The 26910-nt window shown below is 38.6% G+C and overlaps 1 protein-coding gene across 1 annotated transcript in view; it reads left to right on the forward strand.

Annotated features, from left to right (window-relative positions):
* The window catches only part of TMEM135 (transmembrane protein 135), a 211552-nt gene that overhangs the window by 145563 nt on the left and 39079 nt on the right, over window positions 1–26910 (forward strand). The window contains exon 6 of the mRNA XM_072402388.1: window positions 16714–16760. Within this exon, the coding sequence (XP_072258489.1) occupies window positions 16714–16760 (47 nt within the window). The remainder of the gene's footprint in view (window positions 1–16713; window positions 16761–26910) is intronic.

Here is a 26910-nt window from a genome sequence, read left to right on the forward strand (position 1 = left end):
AATCGTTATCTTATTAGGGACACATTTTAATGGCTTGGATATATCCGGCACAAACAGTCTGTTCATAAAGGTAATGTGTTGGATACAGTTAAATGGTCACGCATAATGATCTGAGCAACTTTGACAAGTGTCAGGTTGTGATGGTTGGTCTTGTTGGAGTGTAGACAATAGGTATGGTTAGGTCATAGGTGACCAGTGCTTATTGATGTTGTGTGATTTCCAGCCTACTGTAACCTAAATTACTAAAAACATGAATGAAATGCATTTTATCGTGCTATGTAAAGGACTGCATAGCCACAGACAAGACAAATGGCTTCTTCTGAACCCTGTTCACCACTCAAAGTGCCCACAACCACAGCTGGTGAGGTTCGCAACCAGACCACGGAGCAATGGAAAGAAGAGCCTGGTCCGATTGTTTTGTTATCTAGATCATGTGAATAGCTGGGTGAATGTGTTATTTATCTGGGCAAGAAATAGAAGCAGGATTCACTATGGGGAAAAAGGACAGCAAGCAGGCGTCATTGTCACCTAAAGGATCTGCTGCTAATATCTTTGTAGTAGACATGACAGGACACCTTAGGAGATCTGTACATAGAACAGATCAGAACCGTTTTGGTGTTGCGAAGGTGATCTTCACATTGGGCCTTATTTATAAAAGCTTTCCAAGGCTGGAGAGAATACACTTTCATCCGTGAAGCTGGGTGAACGAGCAAACCTGGAATGGATTACTTTGAAGCCATTTGCTATGATTTAGCAAATATTTTTAATCCTTGACCAGACCCATTCCAGGTTTGCTGCACTTATGAAAGTGTATTCTCTCCAGCCTGGTATTATTATTATTATAAAAAAAAAAAAAAACAGGATTAACATAGCGCCAACTTATTACACAGTGCTGTACATTAGAGCTTTTATAAACCAGACTGAAGTTGTAATGTTTTGGCTGATCACTGTAAATAATGTCATTTAATCCATCCAATCCTGAGATGTATTAAGGCAATCCAGACAGCACTGACAGGCTGGTGATCTAACTTTTGTTTGATGCAATTCATTAGGCAATACAGCCAGGTCCTCTACCTGCCATTATTCAATGATTGGGCAATAAAGAAGCAACATTAGACTGTTGAGGTCATTTCTCTCCTTTTGTTAGGCTTATAGTGTTGGTCCAGCCCAGTCTGGGGACTGTTGTTAAAAATCATTACAGCATGCAGCTATCAAGAAAGAATTATGTATATGCTCTGGTTACATTAAAAGGGATTATCTTTTTTGTAATAAACACTTAGGAACATATTTATAAATGAGTGAATGTGACTTTCACCAGACACCAGTTTTGAATCCGTTGCTGATATTTAAAAAACATGCACCAAGATTCACCTGAAGGAATTGTTTTGTAAGTGTCTGATTCACTGCTTTATAAATAAATATACCCACTAATTTAAATGAAAGTGGAACTTTAGTTCCATTTAAAAAATTCAGCATCAGACAGGGCTTTATTTTGGTAAGGGACAGGTGATGTTACTGCTGCAGTAAGTATTCTTACCTGCATGTTTGTTGCCCATTTGCCGAGCTGCACATACACTGGTTGTCAGAATAGCTAGGGCAGCTTCCCCTGCAGGTGGCAGGACTTAGTGAACTCCCCCGCACCTGCATGGGAAATACATCATCCGGACCCGAAAACTGGAATGTTAGAGGAGAAGAAAGAAGTTGGCGCTCCTAGATTGAATGGTGACAGCTGTGTTCTCCCTAGGCTTAGAACAGCATTAAATGTGATTTTTAGGACCTGCCTAGATTTCGACATTAACCATTACCTCCTCACATTCTGTAAAAGAATGTTTCCATGCATTATGACCTGTGGCCATTATGTCCTCCCTTTGACAGTCATCAGATGACACAGTGCACAGCTGCTACAGGTCAGACCAGGCTCCTACAGCCCTCTCCCTACTCAGAATATCAATGACATTGGTTCCAAGATTTATGATCACTATGTCGTAATTACAAAAAAAAAATCAGATTTTTAGATGCAGCCCACAAATGGTTTTGTTTGATTGTGTAATTGTCAAATACATTTGCAGTATTTAAAATTATGTGTTTTATACATATGTGTATATTTCCCAGCATATGATACCAAAGAACATTACGTTAAAAGTGTACAAAATAAAAGCCTTATATGTTCCTAAAGAGGCCCTGTCTCCAGCATCTATCTATTAACACAAACATTTCCTAAAAACTACTCACATAAGCACATGCTAGGCTGCATTTCTTTGAAAGTTGTTTGCCCTCGCTGCGCTGATAACCATTTAATCATCTCCCACATTATGAACACATTCCGGAACCAAAAGACCTAGCAGAGGCCAGGAAGACATTACTAAATGGTGTGAATCTTCCCCATTCTATGCTAGGACCTTGGCTAATGTAAGGACTGAGGGCAGCTATGTCCATCCTTGAGGAATGCAAAGATGTTTTGTTGGGTCAAGAAAAATTGAAACAAATACAATTCAGCAATGTGTTTTCAGAGCTGTTTATAATAGGCATGGGTTGTGGCAGGGTCTCTAGGGCAAATATAGGAAAATTTTTTCTGGTTATGTAATATGTGCTACAAAATTAGACCGGGTATCTAGGCTCTGGTCAGGATAGGGCTTTATGAAACATCTGAAAATGACACTGGCTCCTTGCTGTACCCGTTACTGACATACCTCGCCCAGCTCCATGGAAATAAGTTATCAATGTTTGCTGTAGTAGATTCCTTTTGGCAGCACCATGCCAATTAGTCCAGTTTATTAGAAGGCCATGACTAATTAAACCCTATGTATAGGGAAAGGGCAAGTATTCCTCTGTGCAAGTGCCCAGCCGCTGTGAGGAATTACATGTGACGATGGGGCTCCACTTCAGCAGCAATCATCTGCACAGCTTGACGTGACTCCAGTGACAGAGCATGCTGGGAGGATGCTTGTTCTTCTTGTTCCACATGGGGAACTATGCTGGTATTTAGATGTGACCAGTATGACCTTTACTTTCATTTATTAGTGTTTTGGAAATACTCTAGGAAGTGCTTCCTTGGCATTGAACTTTTCAGCATTAAAATAAAAAGCAAGGTTGTAAACAGCCCTGCTCAGAGGGCAGAGGCCACGACCTTCACATGTATTATTCCTCAATGCCATCTGCTGTGAAAGCTCCCTGACAAATGGACAGAAATAGGCATCTCTTCACCTTGAAACATAAAGTAGGAAATAAATCTAGGAAGCAATTCAGAGTAATAAAAGCTACATTTGAAAATATCGTATTGAATGCAGGAATTTCACAGCGTTTCCCAAGGTTTGTGTATGCAGAGCAGACCACTGCTGTATAAGCTTGACTATTGGTTTGTATAAAGTCCCTCCAAAACATAGAAACAAACTTTATTTTGCACTTTTTCCAGAGTTTCAAAATAATAAATTGGTTTTGGTAACAGGATAATAAATGCAGTTTATGTTATTTTAGTCCCAGAATATAAAACCCACACGAACCCCCTCCCACACTTAATATGTAATGTAATATGTGATATGTAATGTAATAATGTCATGCAGGTAGGCTGTAGTAATAATGTGTATTTTTTTATTTGTGTATGTGCTACTTTTATGTACTGCAAACTTTAGGAGGGTCATCACACAAAGCAGTGGCTAAACACCCTCTGAACACTTTTTTAATTAACAATGGTGCATATAGAATGGAAGTGTTATTGATTAGAGCAGTGTTTTGTTGGCACATATCAGACCGAAAAGATGTTACACATTTATTACTTTCCATGCAGCCCGTCTATTACATTATTATATAAGCAATGTTTAGTTTGTATTTCTTAAAACTGATGTTCTGTAAATTAAATAATTCACACAAAGTCACGCAGTTTCCAACCAATTGTCACATGCTCACATACTCTTTTATTGGATAGAGTATGAAAGGGTTAAAGGTCCTATCGCTTGCTTTATTTTGCTTTCTGTGTCCCATTGGGCAGAATTCTTTTCACCTTTTTAAGGAGACATGAGAGGTGATAGGAAATCTCTGAAAATGAGAGGAATGCACTTCAGACAGGAACATGTCACAATGATAGGCACTTTTCTAATTACTTCAAATGTGTCTTACCAGTGACAGTTGTGATTAAAATGACATGTCCCACAACACTCATTGCATGTGAACTGCAAACACAATGTAGATCTGACATCAGAAGCTTGTGTACTTAGGTAGATATTTCTTATTGTATCAAATAATTATACAAAGCAAATGCAGACAAGGTTGTAAGTAAAGTTTACACTGGTCTGGTACTTTCATAACTGCTCTTAAAGCAAATAAACTTTGTTTTCAAATAAAACTATAGCAAAAAAAGAAGTAGTACAGATATCCTTAAAAGCACGACTGCAGACTTTTCTATTTTAAAATTACCCAACCAGCATCACAAAACAAAAAAAATGCATCTATATCTCTAATACCTCCCCTCTGGCGCTGTCCACCACACTAATTATTATTATTATTATTATTATTATTATTATTAATAAACAGGATTTATATAGCGCCAACATATTACGCAGCGCTGTACATTAAATAGTTCTTTTCTGTTAAAAGATGGCTCTAGGTTTCAGGTGGAGTGGCCCCCAAGGCCAGAGGAGTTTGCTAGATCTGGGTTTTAAAGTAAAATAAATGGTTTCTGACCTCCAAGCAATAATGTTTTCCTGGACAGCCTTAGTAGTTTGCTAAACAGTTCCAATTGCTTTCTGAAAATTTATTATAAATGAGTGTTATAATACTTTATTAGAGTGGGGACTATTTTTATTTTCATCAGAAAATATATATCATTTAGCAAATATTTCATTTTTAGTCTCGCCTTTACCCAGAGGATGAATCTTTGGCTTCTTTTTTTCAGTTTTCCCAGGCTCCCCTTATCTCCTCTAAAAGTTGTGTAAAGAAGCTGTCACCAAACTTTTGGACCTCCCGGACTACTAAATTCACAATTTTAAATCTTGCGGACCAATATTATGAAGTTTTTAAAAAATGTAAATACCGTATTTTTCGGACCATAAGACGCACTGGACCATAAGAGGGACAGCAGCTGGGAAGGATACATTTTGATACATTTGGACCATAAGACGCAGGGACTTTTCCCCCCCACTTCTGGGGGGAAAAAGTGCGTCTTATGGTCCGAAAAATACGGTACATTTGTAAAATTTTGATCTTCCTAGTGGTGTCTGAAAAGGACTGTGGAGGCGATAATTTATTATCAACTCACGGTTATGTGAAGTATTACTATTGTTACTATTATCATTAGTTGCATTATCTTTGGTATTACTAAAGAAATGAAAAATATTTGTTTGCTTTTTTTCACTCATTATGGGTTTATTTTATTCTTATCTAAGACCAAACAAGAAATGATAGTTATCAAAGTCAAACTATTTGATGCTATAAATTATAACAGTTATAGAAAATACACAGCTAAGGTTATACTTACCTAAAAGAGCATCTAAAAATAAACAAATAAAACAAAACAATCAGATGAGAATCGGTATTCGTGGAGCGGGGTGACTGTTGTAATGGTGGAAACAATACTGAAGCGTACGGTTGCCTTATACAACTTAAGACTAGAATAGGTAAATAAGTTTAAATTATTAATAATAAATTTAGATGTAAGACGTAACTGGGTGACATTTATTTGCTAGTGCACGGTAGTTGATAAACAGTTGCCATTTTTACAGAGGTACTAAACTCGTTGGTGGGTGGTGCACTTGACAATTATTTACCTGTGTGCAGCCACACTGCAGCAAAGTTCAGGTCAGGACCATGTTATCTCTGCATCCTTAGAAGACGCCATCTTCACTGGCAGCTATTGGATGGTCGCTGATGAATGTTACTCCTGCCCTTGTGCATGACTTACATTGTCTTCTGTTTCTGTTTTTTTTTTTGCAGCACTCTTTTGTCCATTATTACTATTTCCTGGTGACTTTTTGTTTTCTGAGTTAACGTATGTTTTAAAATAAGATACTTTTTTATTCTTAGTTCCATTTCAGCTCTGTTGGTCTCCTTCAGGCATTTTTACTTACTTATTTCCTATATGTGTAAGCTTCCACATCATCTACATATGATTACTCTGAACCTGCTTAATGACAAAAGTGGACCTTGTTTGTTGACACTCAATTAAAGTTTTAGACTATTTTTTACCAATTACAAGATAGAGGACGGAGCAATCAAGACTGAATGGGAGTGCAAAGCCTATTGTCACGCATCCCAGGAGGCTCCTGGCTGCTCCTTCTGTGCATACATTGATGGGAAAAAATGCCAATCTCATGCATGTGCAAATACATTGGCACTCCCTCCCTCTTTACAGCAGTCTATGTCACATGCACAGTGCGAGATCATGTGACGTAGGTGGAAGAAAAAGGATGAAGATGGCGGAGCCCAGTGCTTCCTCCGCTCTGGGATAAAAACAAATAGAATGATGTGGGACACAATCTAAGATGTCTCTGGCACGATGGAGGGATCTGAGAAGAAGTAGGTAAGTGTGATTTTTTTATTTTCAGTTTAGTTCCTTTTTAAACTGAATCGTAGTCGGCCAAAAAGAAACTTTTTACATAGTTGGTGAGCCATGAAAACAAGAACAGAACTACTCAAGGACGAGGATTTGAAATCAGTTTTCTGTTGGAGTTATGTCTGCGTACAGACTTGCTTACAGGAAGAGCACCATTGTTGAAATCACACCCTTGTTCAGCTTTAACATCTTAAGAACACAAAAATTGTTATTATTGCTTTAGGTTGATGTATTTATAGAAGAGTAGGTACAGAAGGAGATTCTTGTGATAAGCTCATAATCCCCCCTAATTTACATCTGGAAGACAAGATCATGATTTTTTCATTGTTGGTTCAATGAAGACCTTTCAGAATAATAATCTGATGAAATGTGTCTCCGAGTGGCCGCCACCTCTCACGGAGATCTCCGGAGTGTTTCTAAAAGCTGATATGGAAAATGTGATCCTCAGAATTACCTCTTGTCTAGCGCTGACAGGTGTGATGTGTCTTAGCTTGATTGTGTACAACACATGCCACTTCCAGTCACATCCTAGGTGTGAGACAGCACTCAATGAACAAAAATCCTAATAATCTTTTGTTCTATATCACACGCTAATCTTGTTTTTCCTCCCATCTGCCTGTAGATTGCTAACACTTTGTTCTTGTTTGGCAGAGACTAGCCTACATCTGCCTAGGCAAAGGTGTGGTGCTGCCGTCGGCACAATGCCAAGCTACTACCTGACAAATTGTTTTATCCTTTTATGACATGTCAAACTAAAGATCGGGCAGCCTTCAGCTTCTTCAGATTAATGTTTATTCTGGATGACGGAGATGAGTACTCATTGGATTTAGATTTTTTTTTTTACTTGAAAGAAGACAAATTAACAGATCTGTTAGTAAAAAAATTCATACAGGAAATTTAGAGACCCATTCAGAGCAAAATGGTTCTTTTATAAATCCAACCACCACCCCTCTTCTCTCACACTTACTGATACTCACCACCTCTGTGCTTTCTTTTCCGCTCTGTTGGATTGTAGAGTCCAAACCTTGTGTTAGAACTTTCACAGGACTAGCAGTTTTCGGACCTGGCAGTCAGGCCTAAGCACTGCATCCTGGGAAGAAGTTGCATACTCCTCCAAACACTGATGAACCAGTTATGTACTATGAATTGATAAGGGAATGTAGGTAAGGTGAGTATTAGTCTTATTACATTTATTTTTACATAAATTATTATTACTATTAACATTAACTCCCCAATTCTGGTCACACAAAATCATCCTGCAATTGTCTGAGCCACTCAGGGCTCTATTGCTTACAATGCTTAGAGGGCAAGCAAAGAAATACCCTAAACAGTATGCTGCGCTACTTCTCAGACACAGTCCAGGTAGTCACACGGTGTTGCTGTGCCCAGGTATGTTATTTAAAGGAAACCTTGCAGTAAGGTTGTAAAGGCTCTGCCAGTATTGCCCTCCTAGAATGTTGCTTGTTGCCTGGCCTGTTGAATCAATGGGTCTGATTTACTAAAGGCTGGAGAAGATAAACTTTCATCGTTGAAGCTGTGGGTGATCCAGCAAACTTGGAATGAATCTGGTCCAGGACTGAAAACATTTGCTAAAACACTGTAAATTATTTTTAAGAAATCTATTCCAGGTTTGCTGGATCACCAAGCTTCACTGATGAAAGTGTTTCCTCTCCAACCTTGAAGAGCTTTTATAAATCTGCCCCAATGACGACAGTGAGCTAGACCTTGCTAACACTATCAAAAGATCCATTTGTGTCAATGGCAATGGCAGCCCCATGTTTCTCTCAGTTACAAGTTTCCTTCAACTGCAGGACCTGACAGTGTCTTCTAGCAGAAGTTCTGGGATTAGCACAACATTATTACATATCCCTTGGTAGGTAAAACACATTTCGGTGTTAATATTTGATGAGTCTAATTCCGTCTGTTATACATTAAGAGGAAGATTATGCAGTACATCCTTTTATGTTTAACACTGGGATGATGTTACAAGCTGTGCAGGGCGAAAGCATTATTATTCTGCTGTAAGGGAAGTTAACAGGAGCACCAGTACAGCTTTATCTTGTCATTAGCCTTTGCTTTGAAAATGGTCTGTCTATCCCATATCTGTCTGTCTGTCTGTCCGTCCAATCTTTCATATTTATTTGTTTTTATATCAACATCTTTCTTATTCACAGTACCTATCTATCCGTCTATCTGCCTTGCTCATATCAATCACACTATCTGTCTGTTTATCCATCTGTCTGTCAGTCATTGGCCTTGTGCACCGTTATTTCTCAGAAAAGTATGTGGGTAATCATAAAGTGGTGCACATGTGCAGACGTGAGACTCATGGCTCTGAGCAGCTGCTTGTGTTCCTGTTAGAAGTTTCTTTTGCTTCTTCTTTATCATTGCTTGGACAACATTCAAACTGTACACATGCCACACTGCAGACATCCAGATCCTCCAAATAGTGTTTTTTTTTCAGATCTCACCTCTTCTGTTTGAACAATGTAGCTCCTTTAGAATTGTAAAGTGCATAGTTTTTCGTGGCATCATTACTCCTGGTTACTGGTGGGATTTGTGCATTGACCTATTTTTGATTGTCACATGATCAGTCTGTTTTCTTCATTGAAATAGTATCATGACTGATACCTAAGTAAAAGATTGTAGGATCCCTGATCTGCCTGTTATAATTTTTGAAGCCATTAGTCCATGCCAAGGTGAGCAAGTCCCACATGAACTTGTAGGTTGTTGTGTTTTAGTTTGAGCTTAAATTTGTGATTTGCAGTCACACTTGGTGTTGACCTATTCTTGCAGCAAATCAGGTGTTCCCTGTAGTGTAGTTGGGATTGTTTACAGGTAACATTAATTTTAAAGTATTAAAATGCCCTTGGGGTGAATAGAATGGGGTTTTGGGTTGTTTGAACTATTTCCAATATGTCACTAATAACTTGTACAATTTTGTTTAGAAAATAAATGCAGCTCAGAAAAGAAAAAAAATGTCTTTTTGGCTTAATTCCACCTGTAAAGAAGTTATATTTACAGGTATATAGCCCTAAATCCTGTTTTTGAAATATTTCAAGTCACCAATTGTAGAATTCCAGTAGTGTATTGTTACTTTGCTTTTTATTTTGTATTGCTGTATGTGTGTGGTGTTGTCCATCTTAGAGGAGCAGGTCCTAATTTTTCCAGTCACACCTTTTGTGACGGGGGATCTCATAAATGATAATCTGATGATAGGTGGAACAATATTAAGGTATCAACAGGTAAACTGGGGAATGTACAGATCTAAAGAATGATAAAACCAGAAGCATGGAGATTCTTGCACTGCAGGTTCCCAAGTACAGGTTTTAAACAAGTAGAAATGTGAGCAGCACAGTAGTGAAGTCACCAAATCTTACTCACGAATTACAGTTCTGTGCAATGTTGCTTTTGTCAAAAAATAAATCCCTGGCTCTTGGTGGATATTTGTTTAAGTTCTATACAGTTAAGGACATGCGCCATGTAGTGTAGAGCTTGGTTCTGTGTGTTGTACTTCCACAATATTAGTGGCCACCCAAATGCCAGAGAGGATTGCCCATCTACTTGGTAGTCATGGTGGCTCAGTGGTTAGCACTCTGGCCTTTGCAGCGCTAGGTCCCAGGTTTGAATCTCGGCCAGGACACTATCTGCATGGAGTTTGCAGGTTCTCCCTGTGTGTGCGTGGGTTTCCTCCCACATCCCAAAAACATATGCAGTTAGGTTAGTTGGCTTCCCCCTAAAAAAAAAAAAAATGGCCTTAGACTGTATTAATGACATATGACTATGGTAGGGACATTATAATGTGAGCCCCTTTTAGGGACAGCTAGTGACATGACTATGGACTTTGTACAGTGCTGTGTAATTTCTATGCTATTTAAATGGTGTATAATATTAATATTAATAGTTCACCATGGAGCGTGGCTGAAAAGATGGCATCTTCTGAGGATGCAGCAGTTTGTCAACCTGTCATTGCTGCAGGGTGACTGCACACGGGTAAGTATTTGGCATTATCGAAAAGTATGCTGTTCATTCCTGCTGATTGCAGATGGCAGAAGCTCACCAACCACCAAGTTTAGTTTTGCTTTAAGTGGTTCTGTCGCTGCAGTTATGTGCTATCCTATGAGGTTGAAGTTCTAGTAGTAGTGCACAGTAATATGTTAGGAAAAATTCCAGGTAAAAGATACATTTTTCAGGGTACTGCATAGGCAGAATTAACATGTTTATATATTCCCTGTGAAAAATAAAATAACTTTTGGAGGATGCTGCAAGCCTGGTCATCTAACCTAGAGGACCAAGGAAACTGCACACAACAAACCAGGCTCCCACTCTGTTTATTTTATGTTGTGAAGGTTTGCTCATTCCCAAGACATTTCAAATGAAATACTTGTTTGTAATAATGTAGCCTAATGTGCTTGTAAGCGAGGGCTGCAGCGATTTGCTGAGAGGCCTGTGGATGAGCAGACTCCGCTCTAAGGTTTCTCGAGAGGGTACAAATATTAATAGCATCCTGTAAATCTCCCCTTCTTGTATCTCTTACAACTTCAAGGGTATCCAGTAGATCAGAGAGAAAATGACTTCACGAAATGTGGCTGACACTCTGAGTTTTCACAGAGCGGCGTTAAGGAGTTGATGATTATGGCCATACAGAATGTCTACACTATTAAATGAAGAGACTTTGCAATTGCAGTGCTGAAGTGTGTGAAAAGTCTCTCTAAACACAGGGAAGGCTTGTGCATTCCTTGGTGCTATTACTCCGTTTTAAAGAAGACTCTAGCTTTTTAAAGTGATGTAACCAAAAGAACTGTTCCACAAACCATTTTTTAGTTAAATGTTATTAAAAAAAAAAAGACATTTTAGTTGCTGCCCACTATTGTGTATGCAAAAAAAAAAAAAAAAAAAAACCTTTTTAAATTCTTATCCTGGCCCAAAGCTTTAGAGAGGCTTTTTTGGATTTTTTATTCTTGATTAGGAAAATGATTTAGGGGATTTCTAGGGAGGTAACCCCGAGTGTAGAAAAAAGTTGCTAAAATCGGTAACCCTGAGTCACAGGGGGTAGGTAATCCTATAGGAGGTAATACTAAATAGAGTCTTACATGATCCGCCGGCCGCGATCTCTGTCTTCTCTCTTCTTCCGGCCGGCTTGACGTCGGTGCGTGTGTACGTTGCTGGCAGGGCGGGTAATTCATAAATCCATTTGTATTGCATTCAATACAAAATAACTGTATTGAATGCAATACATTGAATTTATATGTGTAAAAGCAGTACATTGTTTTCAAGAACATTTATTTTAAAGTACCGGTATATATAATAGTATGAGTATAATATGTATTTGAAAAAAAAATAATTTAAAAAAATTATTTGTTTTTTTAATTTATTCAATTTATTATTTTTATATGATTTTGTGTTTCAAATTTTATTATACTCATACTAATATATTATACTGTAAAATAAGTTTTCATGAAAAACAATGTACTGCTTTTAGACATATAAAACCGGAAAGAAATGAACCGCTAGGGAGGTTAATGATATAATCCCATTATATTTAATTATTTTTTGTCAGGACTCTGATGCTGCATCATTTTTAATGTCAATATCTATAGATCAAAAATTGCACATGCAAAGGAAAGTGTGTTGTAATTTTTTTAAAAAAACAATCACAAATTTAAAGGCAAAATCTGCATTTACATGCCCATATACTAAAGAGAGCTCCGTGATGTGCTTGAATCCTAAGACTACCTTCAGGTACCACCAATGCTTGTTGTGTTCTTAAACACAAGTCTCAATTCATATCATAGTTATGTTAAAAAAACACAAATCTATTAAGATCAAATACCATGCTTGTCCGATTTTGAGTTAGTAGCAACTGGATAGAAATGAGGTTGTCTCTTGACTAGATCCAATCAAAAATTTTCCTATGTGAGTAGCAATAAAATAATTATACAGTTTGCCTCCCTGAGGGGCACAATTCTGCCCAATGATCACCACAGATTGACAACCAACCATAACAGCCCGGCTCTCTTGCTTACATACGACTGTGACTCTTGTCAGGGCATGTCATACATTATAAACAAGCGCAATATTTGAAAACTGTCATGCTGAGTTGAGCAAGGTTGGGATTTCTCTGTTTATAGTGTATGTAACTTTTTTGGAACAACTGGCCTAATTACTACAGGAAAGACAAACAGAACATATTTGGGGTCAAACATTTATTTTAAACATTTTTTTATATTAATCTGGCTGCGGTCACACCAGTTGTGAGGTGCGGTTACTGTAATGCCAACAGTTGGCAAGTTGCCAGCCACCATGAGCTGCGTTGGGCTACTTGGTCCCCTACGCAGGTGTGTGCCTGCCCTAAGAACTCCTGTACCTCCAACAATGGCAGTGGCCTTTAGCATTATCCTAGATGGCAAAATTCAGTGTGGTGCCACTCTGCAGAATAGAATTTTGTATACTCGAATGAGACATCTTCTACTTCAGTCGTCCAGGTATGCCACAGTACTTTCAAACAACAACGCTGTCACTTTCGTGTGAGAGGTTAGTAAACATCTAGGCTTTAACATAGGATAGGTAAAGGTGATGGGGGGGGGGGGGGGGTTTACCAGGTGTTACCTCAAATGTATGAACATGTCCTATAAAATGGTTATTTATTAATATTTAAGTTTCCATGATCAGGCAGGTCGTTTTTGCAGAAAAGGACAGGCTATATCCCTTCTCCAATAATGTATCTGACGTGCTCGATTGCTCCGGATCCAGCTCCGAGTTATATAATCCCGTCACAACCAATCAAGATGGCCAAAGACCATTGTAGGAAGAAGTTGTGAAGGAAAATGGCGGCACCCTGCAATAGAACAATGGAACATGAATTATGTCTAAAACGAACATTGCCTAGTTATAGTATGAACAATTGATGGTTTTTTTTAAGTCAATCTGTGCATTTCCTATGCAGGGAAAAGCAGCATTTGTGATCATTTCAGATGAATGACAGTTAAGGTACAGGCATTGTTTTCTGTTCAGTGGGGAGAGGAGGACCAGTGTAAGGTGTCCTGCTTGCATTGCTAAACAATAACAGAAGCTAATGGATGAATGTTAAAAGTCCAATATGGCAAATCACTGAAGATCTTGCTAACCATTTTGTGGGATACCTGTCCCTTGAAAATGTTCAGATGGAAAATCTAGTGTGTGTGCATTCAATTTTAGAGTCAAATTTTGTGGGTTTGGATAAATCTAAATTCCAGGCAAATCTAAAGTTCCCCTTTAGAGGATGGTTAGATTGGGGAGGGGGCACTCTGTGGAGCTCTGTATTCTTTGCCAAAATAACAATGCCAACAATTACCAAGCAATTATTTCAGATCATACCAAATAATGGAGAAATTATCAGAATGACAGCTATGCAGTGTTCATCATCAAAGGCTGAACAACACTAAAAGCTCCCTTATTTCTCTCCTGATAGGTCACCTTTAAGGTTATTCCTTACAAAGTGTAATGACAGAAGGAACAATCTGCAATTTGACCTCGGGTGGCCAAACTTTCACACAGGACCCTATGTGTTTGTGATTGCCTTTCTCCTTAAGGATGACAGTGAGAGAGAGAAAAAAGTGCCCTCTGTCATCTCTTGAATTTCATATGGCTTGCAGATAAAAGGAGAATCTCTGGCACCTCGGGTTCTTCCAGCCTGCTAACCTTTATGGCTCCAGTCTATTTCTTTCAAGACATACTTGTGATCTTATTCTAGCTATGCATCGGGCCTCTAGACTTACTTCTCTGTAGTAATGGCTGATTCTATTTATGCCTTCAGCACACTTTATTATTAGGCTTCTCTCATATGTGAAAGTTCAGGTTGTTTGCTCAGCTAAAGCATCTGCTAGAGAAAATGGAATTCTCATAGAATAGGGACACTTCCTCTAGATTGCTGCCAAACCAGTATAGGCAGTTCGAAGGGTATTAGACATTTTCCTTGTCCCTTAAAGCTGAATGCTAGCCTTACCTTTTGTCTCATACAATTGTGCAGGCTCTATTACTGTAATAAATTGCTTACTGTGATTTCACTATACATTTTCAGCATCTCACAGTGTTCATTAGAAGCTGCAGAAGCCAGGGAGCACCCACCTTATTTCCTAGCTAACAGACATTCAGTTTCATTTAGCCCTTTTTCTCCCCAGGCGTTTTATCCTTGATACACCATTTTTTTTGGTTTCATTTCTTATAATGATTATAGCTTAGCATCAAAATAAGGGTCACCATTGTCAGTCTGCATAAAGTATAGCATTTATTGAGTTACTCCTGTTCTTTGATTCTTGCCTGATACTTGGGTTACAACATTTGATTGTGTTATGGTGCCTGTTGCGTGTCTGCCGCTAAAATCTACATCCGCCTGTGTTATGACACTGCTTGGGTATCACCTGCCCTGACTTCTGTACTTTACTTCAGTTGTCATTCAGCTGTCACTAACCCAATAGGTGTCACACATGGAAACCAAAATCTTTACTGAACAGAAGTGAGAATCTTGTTGGGTGAACCCCATACTTACCAATATAATATTAAATAGCCAAAGTAATCTTAATCAACCAAACTATTATTATTACACATTATTTATATAGCGCCAACATATTACGCAGTGCTGTACAAAGTCCATAGTCATGTCACTAGCTGTCCCTCAAAGGGGCTCACAATCTCATGTCCCACCATAGTCATATGTCATTACCACAGTCTAAGGGCAATTTTGGGAGGAAACCAGTTAACCTAACTGCATATGTTTTTGGGATGTGGGAGGAAACCGGAGTACCCAGAAGAAACCCAAGCATCATTGGGAAGTAACATGCAACTCAATGCAGCACTGCATAGTTGAGAATGCTGAGCTACTATTCTGCCTGAACTTAGTGGATAAAGTGAAAATTTATCAAGAAGGAAACCAGGGTACCTGGAGTAAAGCCACACAAACATGGGGAGAACCTGAAATTCCATGCAGATAGAGTCCTGGATGAGATTCGAACCTGGGACCTAGCGCTGCTAAGGCCAGTGTGCTAACCACTGAGCCACCGTGCTGCCTGATAGAAAGTTGTTGTAAGAATACATGACCACTTCTAACTCTGCCCTCGGCCCCATTTCCCTGGCATACCCAAGTACAGTACTTTGGACCTCCTTAACCTATAAAGGATATCACATTGGGTGATGTGAGGGAGGGAGAATGATTGCTGAGAGGCGGAAACACATTTTGCACCTATAGCATATAGGTTTTAGTGATCCTTTGATTAATGAACCTAAATCCTTGAAGGGATAATTTACTTGTGTACTTTACTTTCTGTGCCCTAAAAATTATCCTTTTACTTAGTTCACCAATAGAAAATATAGGAAAGGAACCACTTGCAAGCTCTGACTTATGAAAAGCTAGTACCTCTCAATGTCTCAATGTGCTATATTGCAGCATTGTTGCCTGACGTTTGGTCACTTGGGTAGCCAGCTCTGCATAATCACAGGAAGGAGAAAGAGTATATAACATGAAACTTAACATTATACAAACTGTACAAATATCACTTCACTCCTGGTGGCCAGACAAAATGGCGGAGGAATGCAAGAAAGGTTTTCTGCTGTCTGTGTTGTTTTAGAGGGATTCTCTTCACTTCCTTTCATTGGGATACAACAGAAAATGAGAAGAAATCTCTCGGAAGTTAGTGGAAATTGCTCTGCTGTAACAAAATTGCAAACACTGCAGGGAATGTTGGTGGGTTGTGTAATCCTTGTCCTCAAAACTACTGATTTGTGAAGTTTTCCCTCTAAGTTTGAAATGCTATAGAATACCACTAATCACATTCCCTGTTCATCTTCAATAAACAAGGTTTCAGCTTTATTTGTTGCATGTATTAAATCACAGTAAAGCAAACTTGACATGGCTGCAGTTGAGACTGCAGCTGAAAATACAAATTGCAGAGTTGTCACATTGATTAAGTGATTTCAGAGTTTTTTAAGCTGAATTAATTACCTGGTTCAGCACTTTTTTTTACGTGCTGCATACTTGTTCTAGAACTGTATCTTAGTAAGTTGGAGACAGATATGTGTATATGTCAGGATTATCTTAAATAAGTTGTTATTAGTCATTATGTGTTATATTTGGAAACTTGCAAAAGTCAGTATATGCTGTGTGTGTATATTAATGCATATTTTTTTTCTTTTAGGTACTTTTGTTTTGTATCACTGCTGCCCTGTACATGTTCTTTTTCAGGTGAGTCTACTTTTATCCTTTTATTGTATGTTAGTTGTTCGAAATGCTGTCCTTCTGGAACCATTTGTGGTATTCCCAACGTCATTTACAGAATTGTCCATCAATACTGTGGTGCACGCAGGTCTTCTGCCCATCAGCACATGTTGTGACATATACATTATATCTAAAGCCAAAAACATTCTTAGGTGTGGAATGATTAGTTCCCAATCAGATTGTTTGCCTTTGCCTTTTGGAAGTTTCCACTTTATATCTGGTCCTGGGTACACAGTAGAAATTGATGAGAAATAATATGCTGGTCAATATTTCTAACAGATTCAATGTTAGAGAAATAAACATCAAATCTATTAATGCATTCCTGATCAATATTTAAATAAAATAATATTCAGAAATTACTTTCTTTGCACCATTGATGCTGCGCTCTCCACATACCTATTTACCTGCTGCATACGTTTTGTAAATCGCCCTCAGCTTTGATCTCCAATAATGTAACTCAGGAACTCTCCACATTTTTGATGGTCAGAGCTGGGGTGGCAACACCAATAAGGCAAAGCTGGGGGCAGTCTATAGGTGCAAGTTAGTAACCAGCTAAAATATTAATCTGGGAGGCATGTATCACCTATTGACCATTGCATGGCCATTATCAGGCCCTGTGTCAATGAGCTTTTGTTTCCTTACAATGTTTTTTGTGTCTTCATACAAGTCAATTGGCATTGCAACAAAAAAGGTGAAATGTACCGATCAATTAATTCTGAATGGTCTCAAACTGATACAATCAATTCAAACATTGTTCATCAGATCAAGTGTCCTCATTGGAACGTTTCTTGGTTCTTATATCAATAGAGAAGGAGATTTTTCCCACCAAAAATACAGCCTGCAATAGAAACCTGACCAATGTTTCCTGCCCCTTTCAATGTGATTACTCTGATTTGCATTACTCTGCCTTATCTTTACACTTGATGGTGCCCAGGAACACTTCAGCACACTCAAGAATTTAAGTTTCAGTCAAATTGACATTTTTTTTATGATGCATTTTGCTTTGGCATTGCAGTTTGCTCTGATATGATCAACAAGGATGTATCCACTCAAATGAAATCAAGTGAATCGGAAAAGATTTTAATATGTATTTAGTAGCATGATAAATCTTTAGTACGATCTGCATTTATTGCAGGTTCCTTTTATGTTTTCAATAATGATTATGTTAATTACATTTTTAAATTAAATCCTTGCATAAGAGAGGCAGATACAGCCCCAACTGCAGCTGGAGACAGCTATTTGATAAATCCTCCTTATTACTTCCTTAGATTTCCCCCGAGCCCCCTATGTATGTACAGAGGTAGCCGTGCTGCCATTTACAGCTGCGGAGGCCTATTACTTTTTCTTTCTTGACAGCCAAGGTCAGTGTTACACATCATTGCCACTGAAGTATTTCTACCTCCAGTTAAAATCCCTAATCTACTACAATGAAGCTATATGGGGCATACAGCAGCATTAAAGCTCCTCACTAGGTTCCCCCCACAGACATTTTCCCCCCCACTCCCCTTTAACTACTTGCTTCCATAAAAAAAAAAAAAAATACCTAAATCCTCTTTTTACTTACCTAAGTTTACCATCATGTAACGTTTAGTTCTCAATCTTTTATATTGATCTGTGTACAGATGGTGGGGTACTTCTTCAGTAGTTCAGATCACTGCCCACGAGAAATAGTCACACACAATATTAACCAATGATGAGTACTGTCCATTAGGCTTACCAAAAGGGAGACTTTGGCTGTGTTCCCTGACATATAGACGCATGCTGTCCATTGGATAGTTGCTGTGTTCGTCCTGTTGGATGTCACTCTCACCTTGCTGCAGCGAGTACATTGTCATTTTATGAATTATTATAGTAATTTTTATTGTATGTGGTTACCACATTGGAAATCCTCAGCTTGTTAAGGGTGGAATTTACTTGATTGGTGGAATTGGTGGAGCTGTGCAACACACAGGAGCAGAAAAATGGAGAATGGTGCTTTACCTGCAGTGTCCTATAGGATGTTCTCTGCATAACGCTTCAAAAACACATCAGGATAGGAGACAAGATCATGTCAGTCAGGCAGTGATTGATACCCCTAAATAGAACTTCACATGGCTTAGGGTCTCACTGTTGTTTTATTATTATTTTAAAGCAAAAGCACGACCATTCATAAATAGACCCCTTAGTTAAAGGTTATAGACACTCCCCAGCCATCACTTTGGGATTTTTATGTACTATACCAAGTAGTATAAAAAGAATTAGGTCCCTTGTGTATGTTCATAATATTCACTTTATTATTATTATTATTATTAGTAGTAGTAGTAGTAGTAAAGAGGATTTTTATAGCACCAACATATTATGTAGCTCTGTACATTAAATAGGGGTTGCAAATGACGGACAGTGACACAGGAGTAGGAGAGGACCCTGCCCGGAAGAGCTTACAATTCATTATTACACTTAGACTATTAGAGAAAAAATATGTGAGTTGGTGGTGAGGATGTCAGATTGTATGTAAGTGGTTCAGCGCTGTCTATGGGTCTAATAACAACTCTGTATAACAAGAACATTATTGCTTTATTCACTTTTTTGTGCATTGCAGAGCCATTTGCTTTCATTTGTACCTACACAATGCGCACAATAAGAGAAGAAACTGTGTTGCAGAGTATATAGTGCATGACAATACATTTCCAAACGTTGTGGTGCACTCTACAAAATATTGCCTGTCTGATTTTCAGTCCAATATGGTGCATTGCCTGTCTATTTAAATAATAATTAAAATCCAATATTTTGGCATAACATGCATTGAACATACTGCAGTTGACTAGCTAGATGTGAACAAGCCCTTAGATGCTCTATGGAATATAGCACAGCTCTGAATAAATTTAGGATTTTGTCACAATAGATTTGTCTCACCTAAATTTAACATTACAGACTATAGGCATGATTTATCAAAGCTTTATTTATTAATTTATTACCAAAGGCTGGAGAAGATACATTTTCATTAGTAAAGCTGGGTGATCCAGCAAACCTGGAATGGATCCAGTTCAGGATTTAAAACATTTGCTAACAAAGAGCAAATGACTTTGAAGAAATCCATTCCAGGTTTGCTGGATCACCCAGCTTCACTGATGAAAATGTATCCTCTCCAGCCTTGGAGAGCTTTAATTAATCAGGCTCTATGAGCAATCTGTTCTCATCGTTCCAGGAAATATTGTTTTCCTAGATAAATTCCTATGTCAGTGTAAATATTATGGTAGGAGATCCAATCTTGCAGGCTGGTGGAAGTACAGTAACACAGGACAGCAGTGATATGACTCCAGATGAATACATTTCGTTCCACCATCCTGAGCTTCCAGCACAGATTCAGTTTCACATGCGTGCCTGGTTCAGCAGAGAAGCAGGAAGGTGTTTACCTGCAAGGTGAGCCCTGCAGTCATGGGAGATGCTTTTAAAGTCTAAAATTTCAGGCGCCTTTATCAAAAGCCATCCCCAGAGGAGGAAAAATCGAATCTCCTCCCTTTGTGTAGTTTCCGAGTGTCAATCACAGAACTCCTTTGTCCTGAACAGGAATTGATGTGACCTGACTATTTATCATGGTCCTGTTATCCTAGAAAAGCTGGATAATAGAAGGAAGAAACAGCTTCTCATTCTCAGGGATAATACATAGCCAGTGGCATTGTGAGGCTGCCATGTCCCCCATCTGCCCCGAGAAGCTTTCTGTGGCCTGGCTGCCCGTAACAATATAGCGTATTACACGTTCGGCTCTGAGCTCTTACCAAACTCGGCTGATATTACAGGTCAGATGCTGGGAAAGCAATTGAGCTTTACAGATTCTGTTTCCTCCATTGATCTAAGAACAAAAGCGTTGGAGATGGTAGCAGAGAGCTTATTTCCTGTACAGTTTCTTCTCTAGAAGCACGCATTTGTTCATCCTGCAGAGTGTTTTATCGATTTTACCTTGATTTAAATGATGTTAAAGAGGAACTAAAGTGAAAAATGCCAAAAAAATACACTTACCTTCAATACCGCAGGGAAGTCTGATCCATCCAAGTGTCTTGCATTGGGTCCCGTGTTGTCCCGGAGCCGGTGCCCAGGTCGCCGCCATCTTCTCCTCTACTTCCTGGTTCTTCATCCTATTTCACCCAACCCAGGCGCGAGATCATCTGACGTAGGATGGAAAAAAAACTTGCCGATCTCACTGCGCATGCGTGAGATCGGCAAATTTTTCTTTTTGCACGAAAAGGCTCCTTCTGCGCATGCGCAAGATGCTCGGGCGTGTGCAGAAGGAGCTGCCAAGAGCCTCCCGGGATGCGCGACTTAGGTATCCCGGGTGGCTTTGCACTCCCATTCATTCTCGATCGCCTAGGCTTATTGCACTTAAAAAGAAAACTAAACAACAGAATTTTTACCTTACATAATAGGGTTGTCTTTAAGGTACGCTTTAAGGATGCATTTATATTTAAAGTAGATCTTCTACCTCCCACCACTCTCCCTGAACCACCTCCTAAAACAATCCTCTAAATACCTGATTCTAGCTGCCTTATTGCCAGTTCAGGGACATCACCTGTGCTCTCTTCTCTTGCTTGGTGGCAGTGGGAGGCCCATTTTTATTATTCATATTATTTTTATTATCATTATTATTCCCCATGTATAGAAAAGAATGCTTTCCTAGTACCAAAGATTGTACTAAAGCAGCGGTCACCAACCAGTGGTCCACCGAAAAATCTGAACATTATTTGAAATTTTTATGCTTTATTAATTTTAAACAAAAATTATATTCTAATAAATTCCTATATTCTGAATGACAATTTTATATTGTCAATATTGTCAATATATTTATTTATATAAGTTATATATTGCACTAAATTCACAAACTGTACTACAAACGGTAAAACAAGGGAGGCGGAGCGTGACATCAGTATAGTCTTAAGTTGTATGAGGCGACCATTGCTGAGCCATACAATTCAGTATTGTTTCCACCATTACAACAGTCACCACCCCCCCCCCCCCCCCCAACCCCCGCTCCTCAAATACCAAATCTCATCCGATTGTTTATTTTATTTGTTTAATTCTCAGATGATCTTTTAGGTAAGTATGACCTTAACTGTGTATTTTCTTTAACTGTTATATTTAATGGCATCAAATAGTTTGAATTTGATAACTATCATTTCTTGTTTGGTCTTAGATTCAAAAATATCCCATATCCGAATCAAATAAACCCATAATGAGTGAAAAAAAGTAAACAAATATTTTGCTTTTCTATTTCTATGTAATACCAAAGATAATGCAACTAATGATAATAGTAACAATATTAGTACTTCACTTAATCGTGCGCTGATCAATGAATCAGAACCTCCACACTCTTTGTCAGGCACCATTAAGATCATTATTTTACAGATGTTTTTATCTTTTAAAAAAAAAAAATCATAATAGTGGTCCACAGGATTTCAAATTTTGAATTTGGTGGTCCGTGAGGTCCAAGAGGTTGGCGACCGCTGTAGGGTTGTTCTATAGTGATGCAACTCCAGTCTGGTGTGATGATGATTGCTGATGACCGCCTGAGCTTATATAGGAATGGGCCGGCCATCATTTAACACATGGCGGAGGAGTAGCACTGGGGGAGTAGTGCAAGGAAGCTGGGGTATGTGCAAGACATACCCTCTGAAGTCACCTTTTAAGGTACATTTATTTGAGAATTTGTTAGGACCCCCTTAAACCTGCAGAGAATATTGAATTCTTTCTGATATTATTTTAGCAAATTCTTCAGAGAATTCGACCATTGTGACACAAAATTATCAACCCGTGGAATCGTAAGATAGATTATAAATTTTCGGATTTATGATGTGTATTCCGGATTCTGACTTGTCTACTTGGTGACCTCCATGCTCACTGTAGCCTTATGTTGCTTTTTTAACAGCTGGCACAAGTGGATTAGTGGTGACCTAGTAGCTTGCACTCTTGTATTGCAGCACTAAGGTTTCTTGTTTGAATCGCCACCAGTGCACTGTCTGCTTAGAGTTTGTATGTTGTTCATGTGTGCATGATTGTTTAACCTGCTCAACACTTCCTCTCCAAAACTACTCATTGCTTAAAGTTTTAAACTGTCCAGCAGACTTAACCCAAATCAAGAAACTTAACAAATGCAATAATTACTTTTTCTGCTTGTGTGATGATCAACACAGGGAGAATCATTCACTCTGCGTATGAAATCAATGCACCAAATGAACTGCAATAATACCCAGTGTACTAACAGAAAATCTGTTACCATTTAAATTGACTATTTTATATGTCATAGTAAGTTATAAATATTTGTAATCTATCGTTTCTTTTACTTTTCTAAAAACCTGAAACTCCAATTTGAGATTCCAGATACCTCACAGCCCTGAGCATTTGGCCTATTCCATATGCTGAAAGGGTTTACAGCGCTGTATGGTTAGAAGACTGTGAGGATAAGCAGCGCACAGGGATTGTGTGAAGCATGGGTGCCGGTACATATAATCCAAGCCATTCACAGTTCTTACTTTGTGTCCAGAATGAGTTCCAGTTCTAAGCAGACTCCTGAGACCATCCACACTAATCTAAGGGATTTCTATGTTTCCATCTGGTGTGCTCAGTTCACTAAATTGGTGTGGTGTGACAAGTTCCAGGTCTCTCCTACAGCTTATATATATAGTCAGCTACATCTTTATTTTGCTTTATTTGCTGTAAAGATGACCTTCTGCCAATGTTTCAGCATGGTAGTAAGACACAGCTTTAAAAGAGGACTCTGAAAAAGGTCTTCTTCATGTGGGAACACTTACAGTTTCTGGGGCCCACATGACGATAACACTGAGCTACTGATATTTTTTTCAGAAAGTCCAGCATTATTTGTGACTTCTCTCTGTCTCCTGTCATTACTAATGAATCATGCCCTGAACTAATGCTGTACAAATACCAAGAAAACAATTTGCAGTGTCAATTATTGTGGTGGTGGTATAGTGCCTGGTATGGCTGCAAAGTGTGTTCCAGATTCCAATACTGGCCAAAGGACTAGCTGCATGCATGGAGTTTGGATGTCCATCTGGTGATTGTGTGTAGGTTTCTTTTAAAAAAAGGAACAAGTTTTTATTATTATTATTATTATTATTAATAAACAGGATTTATATAGCCCCAACATATTACGCAGCGCTGTACAATAAATAGGGGTTGCAAATGACAGACAGATACGGAGAGAGAAGAGCTTACAATCTAGGAGGAGGGGGAAGTAACACACAATAGGATGGGAGATATGTAGTGGTTGGAAGAAATGACGGTTTCAACAGACAGAAGAAGACGGATGGGCAAGTTTCAAAAAAATAGGTTTTTAGAGCTCTTTTAAATGAGCAGAAAGTAGGAGCAAGCTGAATAGGACGAAGAAGACCATTCCAGAGAGTCGGGGGAGTGCTAGAAAAGTCTTGGAGCAACGTGTGTGATGAGGTTATGAGTGAGGAAGACATTAGTAGGTCATTGGAGGAGCGAAGAGAATGGCTAGGGGAGTATGCTTTGAACCCTATAAGAAAAAAGCACTATACAAATATTGGCATTAATATGACATGAAAGTCAATCACCTCTTGACACTCAGGGTTTTGCCATACATACAAGCTCCACATAACTGCACATTATTGTAAATAACCTACAAAACAACAAGGGAATTTACTGCCATTGCAACACCGACGGGTCGATGTTGGGATGTCCCTCATTTCTTTGTCACAGTCGCTGTCATATTTAAAGTCTATTTCCAGGTTTGAACCTTTTGATCATCCTCATTGCTGTGTGGGGATGACATAGCTCTCGGACAGGCATATAGTTTGTGTACACAAACAGAAAAGCAGGAGGACGGATCTCTGGCAGTTTAGCCTGTACTTTCCTCATTACATCTCACCTTCATTCCTGATCAGTTTCTTTTGCAATTACCATTTAAAAGACAATGAGCCTGATTTATTAAAGCTCTCCAAGGCTCGGAAAAATGCATTTTCATCAGTGAACCTGGGTGATCCAGTAAACCTGGAATGGATATTGTCTAGGTTTGAAAACATTTGCTAACAAATAGCAAATGACTCTAAACAAATACATTCCAGGTGTGCTGGATCACCCAGCTTCACTGATGAAAGTGTGTCCACTCTAGTCTTGAAGAGCTTTGTTTATTTAGGCCCTATATTTTTGGGATGGTGTTCTTGGGTAGTAGGTAAATATTTAGGGGCCATTTTTAGGTTTTAATGACAGTCATAATGACTGTCATATAAAGGCTTTAAGTTCAGTTTCTGATTTTAGTTCCACTTAGAAGTATATCTAAACCTTTAACTAAAAGTGTTCAATATTACAGCAGCTTACCAGTCTTTAGATGGGACAGCTGTGTTGTTTATTTTTCTGGAAGAATTTTAATAAGGTTGAGTGCAGACTGAGGATAAAATAACAGAGGCGAAACCAACACAATATTTAGATACTACAAATTCAATCATAATTAAGTATGTAGGGACAAAATCAGTGCATTGGAATGACATGCAGCGCTGGCCTGGAGACCATTATGGTAGGACAGAGTGAAAAGATGAGGATGTATAAAGCAGAAGTAAATAAACATGTAAGCCAGATTGTGAAGTGAATAAACATGTGTTCCAGATTGGGAAGGTAATATTCCCACAAGGAAAATAAATAGGAGGGCTTAGGGAAGTTGGGAAAGAAACATAAATTGAGTCCCATGGTTTTGCACCCCTCCACTAGGCATCTAAATAAGGATTATAATGAAGAAGGTAGCTGCACAAGGCCCAGAACCTTAAACTAGGTATAATCAAAGTTAACAGGATATGTATACTCAATCCAGGGATGCCATACATGTACACATTTTTTCATATGTATCCAGTAATATAGCAGTAAGAATATAATGTATAAAAACATCATTCAATCTATGCTTCACCTCACCTCTTGGCATCAAGTAATTCCACGCCCTAGCTATGTGTCTTTCAAGGCACTAAAAATATGTGATAAAAGATTGTTAGCTCTTTGGGGCAGGGTCCACTCCTCCTTCTCTTTCACTGTCTGTATTCTGTCATTTGCAACCTCTATTTAATGTACAGCGCTGTGTTGTAATATGTTGGCGCTATATAAATCCTGTTTATTAACCACCTAAGCGTTACACTGAGGTCTAGATTTCTGTACCAAAAGTGATCCACTGTTTTTTATGAAATTTTTTTTTTAAATTGTAGACCTGTAACTTACAGAAATATGTCCGAACAGGGGTTCTAGTAGATAATATGAATATAATCATCAGGGCTTCCCAGGGTTAGCTGTAAATTGAGGTGAGGAATCAAAGAAATGCAGCTTATGTGTTTTTTACCCGGTGATTCTACTAATACAACACATAGGTCCTGATTTATTAAAGCTCACAAAGACTGAAGAAGATAACTATTATTATTATTATTATTATTATTATTATTAATAATAATAATAAACAGGATTTATATAGGGCCAACATATTACGCAGCGCTGTACATCAAATAGGGGTTGCAAATGACAGACAGATGCAGACAGTGACACAGGAGGAGGAGAGGACCCTGCCCCGAAGAGCTTACAATCTAGGAGGTGGGGTAAGTAACACACAATAGGAGGGGAGAACCTGTGTAATCCAACAAACCTGGATTAGCTATGGTCCAGGATTGAAAACATATTACAAATATTAGATCATTTTTAGGAAATACATTGCAGGTTTGCTGCATCACCTGTGTTCTCTCATGTTCTCATTGATCCAGCAAACATCATTGCTATTTGTTAGCAAATGTCTTGGATCCTGGACCAGATCTACTCCAGTCTTGCTGGATCCCCCATGTTCTCTCATTTATTCTATCCTCTTCAGTCTTAAAGAGCTTTAATAAATCAGGTCCAATGTGTCTTAAGGTGACAACACCTATCCCTACTGTGTCTGTGGAGGACAAAATACTGAAAGATGGATGAACGAGCGCTGTACATACAGCACCCCACTGCGCTCTCTCCCCTCTACTTTTATTACGATCGTTTGTGGATCTGCAAGGATACCCAACTTTTTTCTTCACACAATGATAGTATTACAAAGTGAAGGCATGGACCTCTCACTCTAGGATTGGTGCGCAGGATTTGGGTTTTTAGCTTG

Source organism: Pyxicephalus adspersus, chromosome 1, assembly GCF_032062135.1.
Source record: "Pyxicephalus adspersus chromosome 1, UCB_Pads_2.0, whole genome shotgun sequence".
NCBI classification, from domain to species: domain Eukaryota; kingdom Metazoa; phylum Chordata; class Amphibia; order Anura; family Pyxicephalidae; genus Pyxicephalus; species Pyxicephalus adspersus.